This window comes from Plectropomus leopardus, chromosome 6 (genome assembly GCF_008729295.1).
Source record: "Plectropomus leopardus isolate mb chromosome 6, YSFRI_Pleo_2.0, whole genome shotgun sequence".
NCBI lineage: Eukaryota > Metazoa > Chordata > Actinopteri > Perciformes > Serranidae > Plectropomus > Plectropomus leopardus.
This window is the reverse complement of record NC_056468.1, coordinates 24,431,282-24,448,065: the sequence shown is the minus strand read 5'-3', so window position 1 is coordinate 24,448,065 and position 16,784 is coordinate 24,431,282. Positions and strand designations below refer to the sequence as shown.

The window sequence follows — 16,784 nt, the reverse complement described above, 5'->3', positions numbered from 1 at the left end:
GGCTGGCCTTGAGGAAGAAAAAAAATAAGCGAAGGATTTAACGAATGATGGAAACTGAGAGAAAATAAAAGGAAAATTAGATAAAAGGAAACAATAGAATGAGCGCTGGCTATTCCCTTTACAAATGGCCCCTCAGAAAAAAGTGTTTTGTGTAAGCAGTTTTGAAGTGTGCGCCCATTACCTGAACTGAGGTGGAGCGGCGTTTGGGGAACAGGTATGAGCGCTGCTGCACCCCCAGATAGAGCAACCAGACAGACCTTGTTAAAAGAACAGACATCCCAATCAATATAGTCGTTCCACTGGTGCATCCAGCTGCCGGGGACTATACACAGATAGGCACGGCACAGCAATTTGCAGACATAAACAAGGGCCTAATTGTTCAGGGCCTGGAGGTTTGGAGTGAGGAAAACAAAGATGAAGTATGGTGAAGAGTTAGGAGGCTTTTTAACTCTCGTTTAGGAAATGAGAGTTTGGGAGTTGGGCAAAACTTTCTTTGATGAGTGTTGTTATTGTGAACGGCAGGGATTCTTAGTGTAAAGGCTGCTAAAGCGAGAGGGAATTAGGAGGAAGATACTGCATGCGCAGCAGCATCAAGTGCGAGACGGCCAGGTTCTCTGGTTCCTATTTTCCAGGCTTTGGTCCGACTTGAATGTTCAAAGTCGAGAAAGTAGTTTGAAAGAGTCATTTGCTATTTGTGATTTTCAGTGTAATCTTGGGAGTCTCATCCCACACAGAAGAGCTGTATTGATTGGCGGTCTTAACTGAAGCCGCCTCCTGATCATCCCTTCATCTTGTTTCAAAAGGGCAGGAGCAAGGGACAGTGAAGGAGAGCGGGTGAAATAAAGTGAGACATCGTCAGAGTTCACTGAGTGTCTGAGGGGAATCTCAGAAATGCCCTTCAACAAAAACCTATACACACACACACACACACACACACACACACACACACGTAAACCTGACCTCACCTGGCGCACACTCACATACACACGTACATTTCTTTCCACCTCGTCAGTGGCGTGTCCAGACTTTTTTTTTTTTTTTTTTTACTGTGGTGGCCGTAGTGTGGCACTGACTTGTGCAGGGATGCCATGAAGTACAAGAGCTGCTGCGGGCACACGTGTCACCATAGCTTTAATTTACCATTTTTTTACTCCGCTACCTATACCTACATTAATAACTAACATTGCAGTGTCTGACATTCCTGTTCATAGTTTAGTTTAAGGGGATAATTAGGGATTTTGAAGTGGAGTTGTATGAGATACTTATGTGTGTCATTGTATCATCTACAGTAGCTGGCCATCGGCGTGCTTCCGGTTCTCAGAAACAGATGGGGTGCACAACCCACAGGGGTTGTTATCAAAAGGTATTTTAACTTAAAAAAGGCCTACCTAAAAAAAAAATCAGTCTAAGTGGTGCTGCATTTAGAGTATTTTTACTGCTTTACCTCTCACACAGCCTTTTCCTTTGGCACTACATTTCTTATCTGCCGCCAGTCAGCTGTTTAGGTCAGAAAGTCTGCTGTTACACAGTCCCACTGAAACAAAACTTCATGTTGAAAACACTCTCAATACAGTATACATTTATACGGATATAGTAATCTTTAGGAAGCTGTTTTTTTAAACGGCTAAAATATGTTTTGATGTCAACCCCTCTATAAAGCATGGTAATGCTGAACTGTGGGGTGCACACCCTGTCTGTTTCTGCAAACCGTGTGATTGCGAGCTGCTGTATATAATACACTGACTATGAATTGTACCTATAAACAATTTATTTTACTCGTCAAACAGTTTAAATTGACTGGGCTGATAGCCATCGTAATGGGGTGCCACTCACCAGACACACCTCTGCACCTCGTACTCACTTTATTTTTCACCCTGTTTCCCTCTTTTTGCCTCTCCCTCTCTTCCCCTTCTCTAAGCAAGGGCAGCCAAGGTTGTTGTGAATTTTTGATGCCACTCACATCTTTTGTTCATTCAATTAGTACATTCAAGTTGCCCCCCTGTCTTGTCTTTCCGCCTTCTCCCCTTTTTTTCTCCTCTTCCTCCCTCATCCAGCGCTGTTTACTCATCACAACGGAGGTCAACATAATCTCATGGAGTCATGGACAGACAGTAGACACGACTCAGTGTGGCCTGGATGCTCAGACTTGCCAATCCTGATATGTTTTTGGGCAATAACTAACGTCTGGCTCAATACGGTTTTTCCTTCCTTCAGACATTGAGAGAGACAGCAGGAGGTCACAGAGCAGTTTTAGCCTGCAGGCGCAGTGTCTCACTGTGCTGGTGATGAATTAGCTATTTAATGCTAATGACAATGAAGCCCCCCCCCCCTCCCATTGAATGTTGTGTCTGTGCAAATTTAATACACCCAGTCAAGCTTGGGAAATTTTGGGCTGGGAATCGATTAAGCCTCTGATTGATGTCGGGCTTTGTAATTGATTGGAAGCAAAATAGCCAATGGATGTGAAAGCTTTGAATAAGTTTTGCTGTTTTTTGCAGAGACATAGTGTGCAGCCATAAATAGTGTTCCTGTGACCTGTGGCTGCTCAGTGAGAAAAAGAACAATTTTCACCCTTGAACAAAAAAAAAGAGAATCAGATATATCATCTTGTCAAGATTTGTGCTTGACAGTTAAATCTTTGTCTTTCTTTGAGCTTTTAAATATAAAAAAGTCTTTGATTATTGCATTTCATTATTCCGAATTATCCCATATTTCAGAATAATCACTCCAGTGTGGTTGGCATTCACACATTAGGCCTACAGAGGGGAGATCACTGTGTATTGTATGTAACTCTGACCAGTCCACAAATCTAATCCAAAGCTCTCCTCGCTCTAAAGAGTCACCATGAATTTTGTATCATGGTGTTCTTTGAAAAGGACAGGGTCAAGCTGTCCTCATTTTTTATTTATTCCTGAAGAACAAAGGAGTCATGCGAGGCAAAACATTAAACACAGTAGCTCTGTTGTGATTACTTGAGGAATTATGCTTGTGTCTGACCTCCAGTAAGCTGCTCTGGAATTTGTTCCTATAGTTTCATGAGGTGTGTGTGTGTGTGTGTGTGTGTGTGTGTGTGTGTGTGTGTGTGTGTGTGTGTGTGTGTGTGTGTGTGTGTGTGCGCATGCGTGTGCGCATTTGCGCGCCCACCTGACTATATTGTGCTGTTTGCCATTTGAAGAGGCAGACATGTTCTTGGTTTTCAGGGCATTCAACAGGTCTGTTATTATCTTATCGTACTCCCTCCGGTGACAACAATATATGACCCCATCTAGTCCCTGTTGTAGGAACATGAGCACACCATCTATGTCTCTATTGTCCCTCTGAGTTTGTCACTCTGTCTCAAAGCCTCTTTGTGTTTCCCTTTGTGTGCGTTTAACGGTGTGATCAATTTAATTACTGCATATTAAAAGTTTTTCGCTACTAAAGTCTATAACTTGAACAACTGGATTTATTTTTATTATTATTCCAAATCTATTTGTCATTTCTGTGTTTGGTAAAAAATCTTCGAGAAGAGGTCTTCACTGGGCTGAAACTTTGGATTTAATCCAAAAAACAGACTCTTGGAAAATCCATCAAAACCCAAATTGAATAAATTAATATTAATAGATATAAATCATAAATAATATATTGTTCATGAATAAAAGCTACTTGAAAGGGACTTGAGGACAGTAAGTCCAAAACAGAGTCAATATATTGTCCACTCACACAGACTACTTTACAGTTCAGTCTTCCATCTCCCTTCAAAAACCAAATATTTCATGATCAGAGCTAATAGAGTCCATTTAGATCCTCTCTGGTATCAGATATATTGACCCACACAAGTAGATTGTGCACTTACCTTGACCTGATTACTGCACATAATTTTGATCCAAAATATTTCAGATCGTTGATTTTGGTAACTTGGAAATAATAAGCAGTGGGCATGTGAGGACCTTTACCTTAGAGCTTGGTATCCTGCATTTTACGATGCCTTTGTGCCGGTGACAGCCATGGCTGGACACATTGTGATCATCAATTTTTCCCTGTAACATTGAAAATTATATCTATTATTGTTACCTTCAAGGTACTGTCTCAAAGATAGAAATTCCAATATAGCATCAACATTATTCAAGCACTGAAGTTCAAGGTCACTGTGACCTTCTATCCGTCCCATTCTTTTGAATGAAATATCTCAGGAGGTACAAATGTCCACTTGGACTCAAGGATGAACTGATTAGGTTTGGGTGGTCAAAGCATGTTTTTGGTGATAACTCAAGAATTAATACACTAATTACCACAAAATTTTACAAATGTCTAACATGTTGGAGTAATAAAGCAATGATATTTCATATCCAAAAGGTCAAAGGTTAATTTCATAATGTGCTGCAAATGACATTACATTTGGTCGGATGCTGAATTGGTGACATTTATCTTTTGGGTGCACTTTGAAACTGTGCAGATTTGTTGGTCTTCGGTGCTGCCCGGTTGAAGATGTGTGTGAAGCGTCCATGTTTTAGAATTTATAGCTTCTTCACAGCAACATCCATATTTGATGCATTTACCACAGTCATGGCTACATATGAGATATGGACAGACATGGATGTAAGCTAAAACTTGACTGGTTGTTAAAAACATACAACCGTGAGGCAGTAATTCCAGTTGGATGATATTATATCTAGATATATATGGCAAAAATATGAATAAATCTATCATATGATAATATATAACTCGCTGTATCTTATTTGTAAATGCTAATTGTGGTTCTGGTGACTTTGCTTTTCTTCACTACAGACAGTTACAGCATAATTTCATGCTGTGGTTTGGAACGTTTCAGCTTTATAGCACTAAATTTCAAGTCTTAAATGAAACAGAAATGGACGGTTTTTAGCATGATTGCTGGCAGCGCACCAAATCTTACTCGAGGGCTTGTTGGTTCACCGGGTCACCACCACACTTCCCATTTTAATTAGCTTTTATTTCAGTTCTACCTAATAGATGTAGCTGTGATAGTGCTCTGCCGAGACTAACAAATAAATTGTGTGAGGCCTCTTGAGTTATGGAATGTTTTCCTCCAGTCTGCAGAGATAAGAAGGCCGGCGTAGAAAGAGGGATTGGGCTGAGCCTTATACACATTCCTTTAGTTACCTTTGTCACGCGTGATGGAGTGTGGGGTTTACAAACCTGGCCTCCAGAACCTCTTTCTCTGACCCTGTTCAGTTGAGCCCCATTCCTCCGTGTGTGAGCGTACGCGCTGACACCCTGCTTTTCAGTTCTGCTGCTGTCTGATATTGTGCAGGGATGAGGGTGTGTGAGCGGGACCAGACCTCAGTTGTCGCAAGCGGTGCCTGACCTGGTTTTGAAAAGCACATTCAGAGCCATGCACTGCAGATTTCTGTGAGGGTCGCTTGGCTTTCAGAGACAAAATCAAAATGTTTGAGCTCAGGCTTTCCTCGGTAAAGAGCAGTCTATTCCTTAAGCTTCTGAGCCAATGCATCGATAGTTCATTTAGAAATATTGAATCCTTCAGAATAAGTTTGTGGCGACCTCTTTTTCTGTCCCTACACTCCTGAAATCCTTTCTTTTCTTTTCCATTCATTCCTCCCTCCCTCCTTCCTCGCCCTCTTATCAGAGGCGGAGAACTATCTTTCAGTTGTCCAGTCACTCGTTTAGAAACTTTACAACAGGGGCTTTTCCTCTGAGCAGTTTAAAGAAGGCTATAAATCTGGCCTGTTTAAATCCAGACTTGTTTAAGCTGCCTTTTACTAAGACCTGATGCACCGCATTCTTCTGCTGCCTAAACAGGCTTTTTAAACATTTACCCCAAATGTATTTACTGGTTGACTGATACACTCTCTACATGGGAGTAGACAGGGAACGGGGGGTATTTGTCTCTCTTTATGGGCCTAGGACTAGCGATGGCTGCCACATGGCCAAAGAAAATGTGGGGAAAGAATAAAAAAAGAACCCTGCAGACCTTGGCTAAATTTAATGAAAATACAGCGAAAATAAAAAGAAATAGGGACATTTTTTTATAGAAAAAGTAGGGCTGTCAAGCGATTCATTTTTAAAGTATTTAAGTATTCGCAGAATTTCTATAATTTATTGAAATTAATATTATTTTTTAATCATGTTTGTTTCCATTATTTTGTATTTCAAAACAGTAGCAGTTCTTACCAGATTGCCTTGACTCGTTTCATATGATGCCAGTATAATCGCACTAACTTAAAATAAATGCATTAATAGCCTGGTACAGCCTCTTAAAGACAGGAATGGTAGCTGACGATTTATGTGATTTCAAAAAAAAAACAAAAAACATTACTGTATGGACCTTAATCCCACAATTAAAACTTTAATGCAGGCAGCGCTGAAGAAAAAAATCCATATTTTTCATCTTAAAAAAGGATAACTGAACATATCTTTGTTTTCATGTATCTGCATGAATTTAAATTCAATTCTGAAGTCAGTGTTCGGTTGTCATTGTTGCTGTAGCACTCAGTGGGTTCGATATATTCAACAAGAGTGGAGGTCGTTTTCCTTTTCAGCCTTCTATTTCCTAAACTCCTTCCCTCTCTCTTTATTCCATTTCCCTCCCTTGATTGCTAGGAGCACTCGCAGGGTGTTCTCACCACGCCGGTCTAATATGATATGCATCTTCGTGTTTGTGTATCTGATTATCGATTTACGGCCCTGTTCTTCTTTTTCCCACTGCGAATGTGAACTGCTGCTGCATTAGTCATCTTTACGACGTGTTTTACTGCGCTGCTTACTAGGGGAAGGCCCAGCTCTTGTGGTAAATGTATATTTTACGTGGTGATAGAGTGCATTTGCATCAGAGGAACGAACCTAAAGGAAAAAGCTCACTGTTAAGAAAGATAGCACATAAGAGCACTCTAGGAAAGAGCAGAGGTCAGCTGGAGAACATGCCGTCATTTACCTTCAGCCGTCGCATGTTAAAGTAGAGGAGCGCTTGTCAACAGCCGCTAACACACCCACACACACACAACCATGATTCACGTTTACTTTACAGCATGTTCAAATAAAAGCTGCCTTTTTGCTGAGCAGCATATCAGACATGCATCTTTTTGTTTTCCCCCTCATCCCTCTCTCGCCCTCTTGTAAACCCTGACAACGGCACATTACCCGTCAGCATGCATTACACCGCGCTTAGATCTACAAGGCCGCATCTTTGAAGTTAAAATGGGGGAAAATATCATAAGTATAGGCCTCGCTCCAGATAGCTGTGGCTGCGCTCCCAGATGCTTCTCAAAGATTAGAATCATCAGTGAGTAGTGAGTATGCTCTATCATATGGCTCTCCTACAGACTTGGCAGCAGGTTGGGAGGAGGGGTTGTACAGTACAGTACACTGGATGAGGACTGCATGACGAAAAAAAAGACTCCCTTCCAGAGCTATATATCTAAAGCACCATTCCTGACACCAGATGCCCCAGCGCTTTTCAATAGCATTTTTAAGCTTATGTTGCCTAGCAACTAAATATCTTTAAGCACAGTTTTGCCCAGTAAGAAAATTTCACTCCAGGAGGAAACAGCTGAATCACCAGTTTTCAAGAAATCAGTGGTGAAACTGCTGTAACCAGAGGACTTCCCTTGCTGCCAGCCGGTTACCCACAGCGTTCGGTGTGACCTTCATGTCTAACATAAGCTCCGAGCCGCAAATACCGAGCAGGTGTGGTGATGTCATTCAGCATACCACAAAGCCATGCACAGGGCACACAGGCTTGTTTCTGGAAGAGGGGTCGTAGCTGTGAACTCTGGGAACTCGCAAGGAGAGCCGATTTCTTTTACAAAAGGCTGTTGTTTTTAGGCCGGAAAAGATTTACAGTAACTCAGTGGAGGAAAGTTAATGGATGCTGCGATGCATAAATGCCTCTGTCAACTGATTTTCTGTCAACAAGATTTTCTATCCACTGGCAATAAAATGTTTTAAAAATGAATGTAGGCAGATGCCAATTAATCAAACCAGGTACAAGGCGTTTCTGTGCTGTTGTAACCATTTAAAATTTATACTGGCTTGGATTTGATTGATAGAAAATCTTTTTACTTCAAGCTTGATTGGCATAGTAATAATAATAGAAATAAGATGTTTGAATTACAGTCATTTGATGCCTGTTGTATGCGACAGCAGTTACATTCCCAAACTTAAAAAAAACATAAAAACACTCATGTTTTATGAGTCCTTTTTTCTGCACATGCAGTACTATCAACAAGAGCAACACAGGTCAGTGCAATAGTTATTCTTTTCATGATTTTCATCAAAGTGATCTTGTTGCAACTCAAACATTAAGCGTTGCCGCAACCAGCAATTAGAAAATGATTCAGCGTTTTGATTGGGAGCCATTTTGTGCGTGCCGTGTTTGCTCAGCAAGTGGAGCTGCACTAAATTAGCATTAATGAATGTTATGGCCTCCCATCAGTTTGACAGGTCTATTCTTTAGATCAGTTTTAATTGTAATTAAGCCCTGATTAACGAGCTGGGGGATGTTTCATTCTCTTTTCAAGAATATAGCATAATATGTTATGAAGGCAATCAGGGGTTCGTCACTTTATCTGCTAATGAGGCTCAGCCATATGTCATAACAAACTTAACTTGTCTCTGTAGTGGCAGCTCTTAGGGGCCTCAGTGACGCTGTGTTTCTGCTGCTGCTTTGGTCATCTGTGAAGGCAACCTGCGTCTATCTCTGCAGGCAAACTGCAGGTGTTTGACTGGAGGTAAAACAGGTGTTGGGTCACCCTGGTGGCTTAGGGCTTAGGATACTGACCATGAAACGTTACATCCAAAGTTCACATCTGGCCCAGTAGTAAAGTACACTAGTAATAATAAAAAAAAACAGGTGTGAGGGGAGATCTAACATTACACAAAAGCAAGTGATCACTATTAGAAGCCAGTTACTAAATTTGTTGAAAAGGATCCAAAAGTCGACAGACCAGACAGCCACTAAGAAAGCTCCAAATTTATGATTCAAGACAGTATTTTGGTCTGACACGCAGGTAAAAAAAAAAAAAAAGACAATACTGCATTAATCCTTGCTTCTGAGAAATGGTGCTTATTATTAGAATTGACTGGATTTGTTGCCTTTGCCAGGATTTATTCAACATTTTTTTCAAAGCATGTATATAAAAAAAAACTATGTGCATCAGCCAGGTGTGACATTGTTGGTGGGCCTAACAGAAGTGGCCTCCCCCAAATGACGTGAAGACGATCTGTTTTCTTTTTTTTTTTGCAATCGTGTGAATTCTGAGATAATCATAACTAGCATTTTTATGTTGGCTGAGGCCTGTTGGGAGTGTGCATGCGCGTCACAGTATGGAGGTTGGAAAAGATTTAAAAAGAGCCATGAACAACCAGATGTTCCAGTCACCTCCCACATTATGATTTCAGTCATTTCTAGCAGTTGGACTTGGTCAAAGGGAGGCAAACAGTATTAACCTCTGAAATGAAAAGGCCCTGCCAAAATTACTTTTGCCCACCCAAAATTAAAATCCTGGCACTGTGCCTGGTGGCATCTGTAAAAAAATAAAATAAAAAAAATACAGCTGTGTCAGTCTGGCTAAACCATAGAGGAGGAAGACATGTAGCCATATGACGATGAAAATGCACATTAGTTATCTACAAGTTACTGTAACTTGTCTAAATCTCTTCATTAGTTGTTTTTTTGTTATGTTTCAATGCCGCTATTTTTCAAATCTTATAAGTGGAAGCTGTACTGGCAAGCGTCATGTACGTGATGACGTATTTGTCAAATCTGTCACACCTCCATCTCGCTTTTCCAACGTAGACAAGGGTAAAAACTTGGCTGCAATATTTAAACTCTTTAAATACTTTAAGCACAAATGTGTTTTAAGACAGGTGACTGTATAGTCATTTATTGTACCCATATAATGTACTCCACAGGTTACTATTGGCCCAGCTAGTAAATCACATAAAATTGTGTAGATTACATGAATAGGCGAGAGATTAAGAACTCTGCAGGATTTCCTTGACTGTTACATTCATGCTCTGTGTGTGTGTGTGTGTGTGTGTGTGTGTGTGTATGTGTATGTGTATAACTTTAAGAATAACATTTCCTCCTGTTTTCTACCAGTACGGTCCACATTACTGCTGCACTTATTGAGTTTTATCTTTTCACTACAAGAGGGAATATGGTGGTTTGTTTTGTAAAACTGTCTGGAAGTCAGAATAGTTACATTATCTCGTACTGTAATAATAACGGGGATTCTTAAAGGCAATATCCTGAAACACTGTTTTATTAATGCATCAGCTTTACTAATGAATCATTGATCACAGCATGGGAAATGTTGCTGGAATTTCCTCATTTCCACTATTATCTGCCAATTTAATTCACCTTTCAGCGGCTGAGATGTCAGAGTATTATTTTAAATTTAAAAGCCTTCTGCCAGTCTCTGTTGTCTCTTGCTCCGACACTGACTGGAGAGAGAACTGAGGCAGTTTTTGGCACTTATTCTCTGAATTTTTCTCATAGCATCTGATCAGAAATTTTTTTTTGACCCTCTGGGTTTGATTTTATGTTATTTTTTTCTGTATCTACGGTATCCTGAAAGAATCTGTTAAGCCTCTGTGTGTTGGCGTCGAGCACCCGAACTCCGGCTCGCTGTTTCTTCCTCAGCAATCAAAGGAAAGGCTGTTGCTGCTTTTTCGTTTTCTTGAATTCGCTTTCACTGTGCAAAGTTTCCATCATCCCTCTGTGACCTGAGAAGCATCGGTGGTCTGTTCGCTCATGCACACTTATTTCTCTCTGTGATTCTGCTGGTTCTGTCCTGACTCCATCTGTCTATTTGTTTTCTTAATTCCTCTACATTACAATGACAGGAATTGCTGATACCCACCACTTAAAATAAGTGTGTTCAATGAAGAAAAAAAGGAAATAAACTGAAAATGACAACCAACGCAGATCATAACCTGAGCAGGAGCCAGGGAACTCTTACCCAGCAAGACTTTTCTTCCAGAAAACACAGAAACCAAAGGGCTCTCGGGCAATGAGCTCGGGGAAAACTGTGAAACACTTTGTCACTGCTTTGGCAACAACGGATGACTGTGTGCTCAACATGTGTGTGAGTGTTTATACATCATTTCCCCTGGAAAGTGTCATGCTCGCGGGTGGGCGGGGGTTGGTTCTGGGTGGGTTGTGGTTAACCCCTCAAGGTCTCCAGGGTTACGCTGCCTCTGCTCTTTGTCAGATTCTCAGGCTTTCTCACTCTTGGCTCTCGGTGACGGTCTGACAGAGTGTTAGACTGGCAAAGAAGTGCTATTAGCTGCTTGTCTTTCTAGCCCTCTGAGAACATGAAGGCCTCATTAGCCTTGTGAGCTCAGCTGTCCTCTGGTGCTAAACCCATCGCCATACTCCAATTGGGTGTGTATGTGTGCATATGTGTGCGCGCTGCATACTCTCAAGAAATTGCTTTTTCTTCATATTAGTCTGGTATACTGCCATTTTGACGGGGCACTAACTGTTCAATCTGTGTTTCTGATTATCTTAATAAGACATCATGGGGCGATGCAGAAACGGTCGACAGATTTTTAAATTACTCCATTTAAATTAAGTCATTTAGAAATCTGCATTTATTAGACCTAAAGCAATATTTCTGTTACATTTATTTGGTTTTAAGCTGATTGCCTCTTTTTATACACCAGGACTCCCTGGAAATCTGCTCTGAATCGCAGTAAATGTGTCTTGAATGATTCTGAAATAAAGTGCTTGATTGGTTGACTCATGAAATGCTCAGTGTGTTAAAGTAGGGTTGGACAAAGGACCTGATTTATGAAATAATTAACATTATGACTCTTTCACCTAGATTAATTTACTAATATTGCAATGTTAATAAATACTAAAGAACAAACAATAGCTTTAAAGAGGCCCTTATATGCTTCTCAAGTTTCAAATAATGATGTGAACGTATGAAAAGCAAAAGTCTCAGGCTTTAGACTGATCTGAATATCTGAAATCTCTCTTTCTAGCTATTTTTCCTACTTTTGCTTCAAGCTGATGTCAGCTCATGACATATTTCTTTATATGCTCCAGGCACGCTACTGCAAGTATTTACATTACATACACTGCTACACGTAGCTACATGCTAACGTCAGGGAACCTTGTCAACCGGGTTGACGTTGTGGTTAATTTATCCCCACATTCGAATCATAATCCTACTGGAACATGTTCAGTTGTGTTTGGAAGCTTTCATTGGTTATATTTTATGCTGAAAAGTACAGATAACCTCTGTTACAGTAATTTCCCAGCTGCCAGTACACTGCTACATGTAGCTAAAAACCATCAGAGAAACCTTTTCACATTTGTCCCTGATTTCGTATCATATTCCTGCTGGAACGTGTCAGGTTGTGCATAGAAACTTTTATTGGTAATTTTTAATGGGAGAAAGAGCCGTTATGCACAGTCATTCCTTACTGCCGTTACACTGCTACGTGTGACTACATGCTTACATCAGGGAAACGTGTAATTTTGGTTGCTAATGCTGTAATGTTTATTAGATTAGATTTCTCCTGAAGTTTGTCTGGTTGTGTTAGTGGTGATTTTTAATGGCAAAAAGTGCTGCTATAAACTGTTACAGTCATACCCCGGCTGCAGTGAGGGTGCGGAGATGCGCAAGACCCGCAAACACTGGCCAATCAGTGCGCACTGCACTTTTTGTTCTCTGACAGAGGCTGTGTAGAGGTGTTCCAGCAGCGACAGTGTAAAAAGTGTGTTGTTATTTTTAATCACTAAAACATGTCAACATGTTCTACTTGAAACTCAAAATACAAGCCTGAAAATTGGCATTATAGGTCCCTTTTAACCATTCCTCCTGTTCATGCTGGTCATTAAAAATGGGAGACAAAGTCTGAAGGTGGAAGAAAGGGGCATTTTCCAAAAATGATCATCTTTTTAATATGAAATTCTTTCTTCCTGTTATTGTCAGAGGACGCTGAGAGAGGTATGAAAGTGACAGTAACTAGCCCATTATGTTAACAGTGTCTGTCTTTCTCTGTGTGTGTGTGTGTGTGTGTGTGTGTGTGTGTGTGTGTGTGTGTGTGTGCGCATGTGTGTGTGTATGTATGTCTGCATGTCTGCGTGTGTCTGTATGCGTGTTTTGCAGGTAAACGAGGAGACGGTGGAGAGGCTGGTGGTCCAGTACCCTCACATTGTGTTCAGCACAGTGATGCAGGATTGCAAGAGAACCCTGGAGAGAGCTTATCAAATGGGCTGGAGCCCCAACACATCAAACGCTTCGTAGCTACTGCTGGTGGTTCACACACACACACACACACACAAACACACACACACACACACAAAATTACATATACACACAAACACATAGCTACACAGAGGCCCATTTGGTGTACAGACACATACACAATATTTGCAGCTCAGTCATGTTTGCCTCTCATCTTCTGTTCAAACATGCATGTGAACATGTAGCTACACACTCTCAGACAAAGGTCCAGTCAACTGTGTCATTTGAAGCAAGTTTCCCATTTTTATAATTTAAGTAAAATATGGGCCTCTTGGTATTTTGTAATTAAGTCAGACATAATTTTTCTACCAATCATAGGTTATAATCAACAATTTGACTGAAGTGTCATCATCATTATCAAAAAGTACAATTACATCCAATGCTATATACTTTTTTCGGCCAGAACCGTGAGTGACTAGTTTGTTTTGGTGCGAAGCAGTGCACCAGCAAGTATTATTTGATATCTACTTCAAGTGAGAGTTACTCAGTTGAGTATTAAGCCTCATACATTTTAAGATGTCTGCATCACTTTAAGTGTTGGTTAAGATGCACAAGGAGGAAGGGGGTCGAGTCGGGAGGTTTTGAAGACGTGAAAAAGATCCAAACGAATGCATCTTTAAATCAAAGACATACAGGGATGATCGGATGAGGATTGTTTTTAATGAAAATGGATTAAAAAAGAATTTCCCAACCGGAACCGATACTCCCGAGCATCGCACCAGTGACGGTCCTTTGCGTTGTTTACTTCCTTTGAACTGAATTCAATTGCTGCAGCGAGATCGCACAACATCAAGCAGAGACTTGGATATCAGGACACGACATCCTACAACTTCAGACTGGAAGAAAAGTGAACTGCCAGGGATTCAGTCCACACTTGAGGCATTTTGAGGAATTCGTGACATTTATTTTGTCCAATTTGAAGATTTTTTTCCTTTCTTGGATGTTCAGTAGTGTTTAAGGCATTTGTGGACTCATACGTGTTGACAAGTTTGAAGAAGCTCCATTTGAAGGACAGAGCTCTTCGCTGTGACCCAATATGAACATTGACGCAGTGCAGAAGAAAGATTCAAACCCCTGGAAAAACGGCATTGATTACTTCTCAAAACCTGCATGTTTACATTTTGATCCTCACCTTATTTTTTTCAGCTACAGAGAAATTATCTACAGATGACCTGACGTTGAAATGAGCCTCTGTATGACTCGGGAACAATGCTGTCTTTTGATGCCATGCGTAGATTTAGGGTTGACTGAGCATCACCCTGAGTCAGTACTGAATGAAATCAAACAGTGCTTGAAATAGAAGTTGCCTTTACTTAAAAACCCTGGGTCATGTTATGAAAATATTACCCACAACCACCGTGATGACAGGTAAGAGGAAATGTTGCCTTAAGTGGTTAGCAGGTAATTGCCATTCAATTTGCGAAACTGAAATCGACCCAGAATTTACTGACGAAATATGTTTATCTGAGTTTATCTGATACTATATTCCCATTCTTTGATCTGATATATACATATAGATAAATACTGTGTGGGATTTACTTAGTAATATTGTTTTTGAGCATATACTTGTAACTTTAGCTATGTAGCAGTGCAACAAGGGATTTATCTTTCTTAGTGGTTTAGGATGTAAAGAAAATACTGGCTTGAGCCTATAACCAGGGCCAGTGGAAGTCGGGTAGGACAGATCGTTTCATCTATTCTATAGAAAGTCATAGTGTACAGTTAAAAATGCAAATAACCAGGGTATTTTTCTATGGTGTGAACCAGCTCTGGGCTCAGCCTCCACACACTGTCACTTGGACATGAACAATAGCTTACAGAGCTTAGGGTTTGAGAAGAACTGTAAACTTTCTACAGCACATAGAGATTTCAGACAATTAAAAACACCTTCATTTTACCCTTGTCAGAATTTGTAGACTTTAACCGATGGAGAGTTTCTCCCTCGGCCTGTTTTTGTTCTGTTTCTGTTCTTTTGTAATCCCCATATGCACTTTCTTCTCTGCTAGATGTTGACACACTTGATTCCTGATTTGTTAAGGCAACCGTAAATGACTGGATTTACATAAAGATGAATAAAACACTACTACTTCAAGCTTTTTTTCTCTTTTCCTTTTGTATGTGTGGAATTGAGGCAGGAGGCGAATATTTAAAATGACAGGGGAATACTTTTCCACTCATTTTACATAATCTGTGGACTGCTTAAACATTTTTTTTTGCATGTTTTCCTGGACTTTTTATCACATCGATTGCATTTCAACACAAAGACCACAATGACTATGATGAGAGACGTGGTGAAATTTAAATTCAACACAGATTGCATCTGTATGCTCAGGTAAAATGCAAATAAGGAAACCAGCATGTTTTCCATCACAACCAAAGGCCTTGGAATGCGCAAGTATGACACACCGAAGCCTCTGTATTGTTAGAAATAAAGATGTTTTCCACAGATACCCATGCATTGATAATGTCTTTTCTGTTGAGCACCATGACACAACAATCAACCTGCATTTCCATTAAGATATGCTTGTGATGTCAAGGTCAGAACTATTGCCACAATCACTGGAGCTTCACATCTAAAACAAAGTGAGGAGACATCAGCTTGGTGCCCAGCAAACAGCAAAGGCCTCAAAGAGCTAAAAAGCTGTCACTCAATATGTCGCCAGTCTTTGACAATATTGTCCCTTTCAAGTGCCTATTTTCATGTCTGGCCATCAAATGGGGGAGATAGCATCAAACGGGATGCGAAAGTTGGTTCTTCCCAGATACATTCTTTTTGTTGTCAACACAATTTGTGTCAACACGAGGCACAATTCACTTGAGTCGCTATGAAAGGAATTTTCTCTGATCTTAATAAAAGCATAGGGAGCTCTGTTTCATCAGTAAATTGTTTTATTTTCTATCCAGTATAGAGGCATGGATACATGGAGCAAACAGATGTGCATACATACAACACATCTGTAAGTTGTATACTCCTACTGTATATATGTCTTACATGCATAGATAAGTGAGGAGGTGTTGTAATCTTACATTTTCTACTTTTACACATCATAAACTGCACAGCGAACGGACACACTAGCATCTGTGCAATCTCCTGTAACCACTTACAGTTGCCCTACAACAATTACAACCTTTGTGAGCCCAAACTTTTCTGTCAGAAATGTGTTTTGTTTCAGATGTGTTCTCCTCAATACATCTTTGGAACAGTCTTTTATTGTAATCATCAAAAGGTGGTATCTGTTGCAGTAATGGGCTATTGTGTGGAATTGCAATAGATTTCAAAGGTGTTCATTATAGTGTGTCCACCCCCTGAAACTGTTTGAACACCCACTCACAACAAAGGGCTCAAAAACCTTACAGCTGCTTGGAACTGAGCAGAAAGTAAACACAAAACAACTGTTGTAGAGTTGTGCATCACTTAAGACTTTCTGTTAAGTTTTCTGAAAGAGCTGTTTGTGTGACTAAAAATATTGTGTTTGCACAGGAAAAATGTGATAATTGGAATTCTTTTACAATTCTCATTTTTATTATCATCGTTGGCATTTA

At 40.3% G+C, this 16,784-nt stretch overlaps 1 protein-coding gene across 1 annotated transcript in view; it reads left to right on the top strand.

Moving 5' to 3' along the window:
• fbxl17 (F-box and leucine-rich repeat protein 17) overlaps positions 1-15,333 on the top strand; it is a 271,598-nt gene extending 256,265 nt beyond the window's left edge. Inside the window, exon 11 of the mRNA XM_042487705.1 lies at positions 13,104-15,333. Within this exon, the coding sequence (XP_042343639.1) occupies positions 13,104-13,241 (138 nt within the window). The 3' untranslated portion in view covers positions 13,242-15,333. The remainder of the gene's footprint in view (positions 1-13,103) is intronic.
• The last annotated feature ends 1,451 nt before the right edge of the window (positions 15,334-16,784 follow it).